The sequence below is a fragment of the Nannochloropsis gaditana genome, assembly GCF_000240725.1.
Source record: "Nannochloropsis gaditana CCMP526 unplaced genomic scaffold scaffold252, whole genome shotgun sequence".
NCBI classification, from domain to species: domain Eukaryota; class Eustigmatophyceae; order Eustigmatales; family Monodopsidaceae; genus Microchloropsis; species Microchloropsis gaditana.
Window position 1 is genome coordinate 24,504 of NW_005803701.1, and position 274 is coordinate 24,777.

Below are 274 nucleotides of genomic sequence, written 5' to 3' on the forward strand. Positions count from 1 at the left end.
TTCCTCTTCCCTCATCACCCCGCCTCTAGCCTTAACATTTCCCGATAGGGCGCAAATTCACCCTCCCCCTCCCTCTCCCTCCCTTCCTCCCCTCACCAAGGATGTCGAGCTGGGAGAGAACAGAGAGCATCAGCTGTTGCTCGGGATTCACGATGGGCAGATATCTTAATTTCTTCTTAACAATGAGCTCGCAGGCGTGATATATGGTGTCGTCGGCGGTGCCATGCGCGAACTCTGGGTGCAGCATCCTGGGGGCGACGACGGGGGAGGGAGG

General features: G+C 57.7%; 1 protein-coding gene across 1 annotated transcript in view; it reads left to right on the plus strand.

Moving 5' to 3' along the window:
• UFD1 (ubiquitin fusion degradation protein 1) overlaps positions 1-48 on the plus strand; it is a gene marked incomplete at both ends in the record, with an annotated part of 381 nt that extends 333 nt beyond the window's left edge. The window contains one exon of the mRNA XM_005855240.1: positions 1-48. This exon is cut by the window's left edge and continues 333 nt beyond it. Within this exon, the coding sequence (XP_005855302.1) occupies positions 1-48 (48 nt within the window).
• Between the last annotated feature and the right edge of the window lie 226 nt (positions 49-274).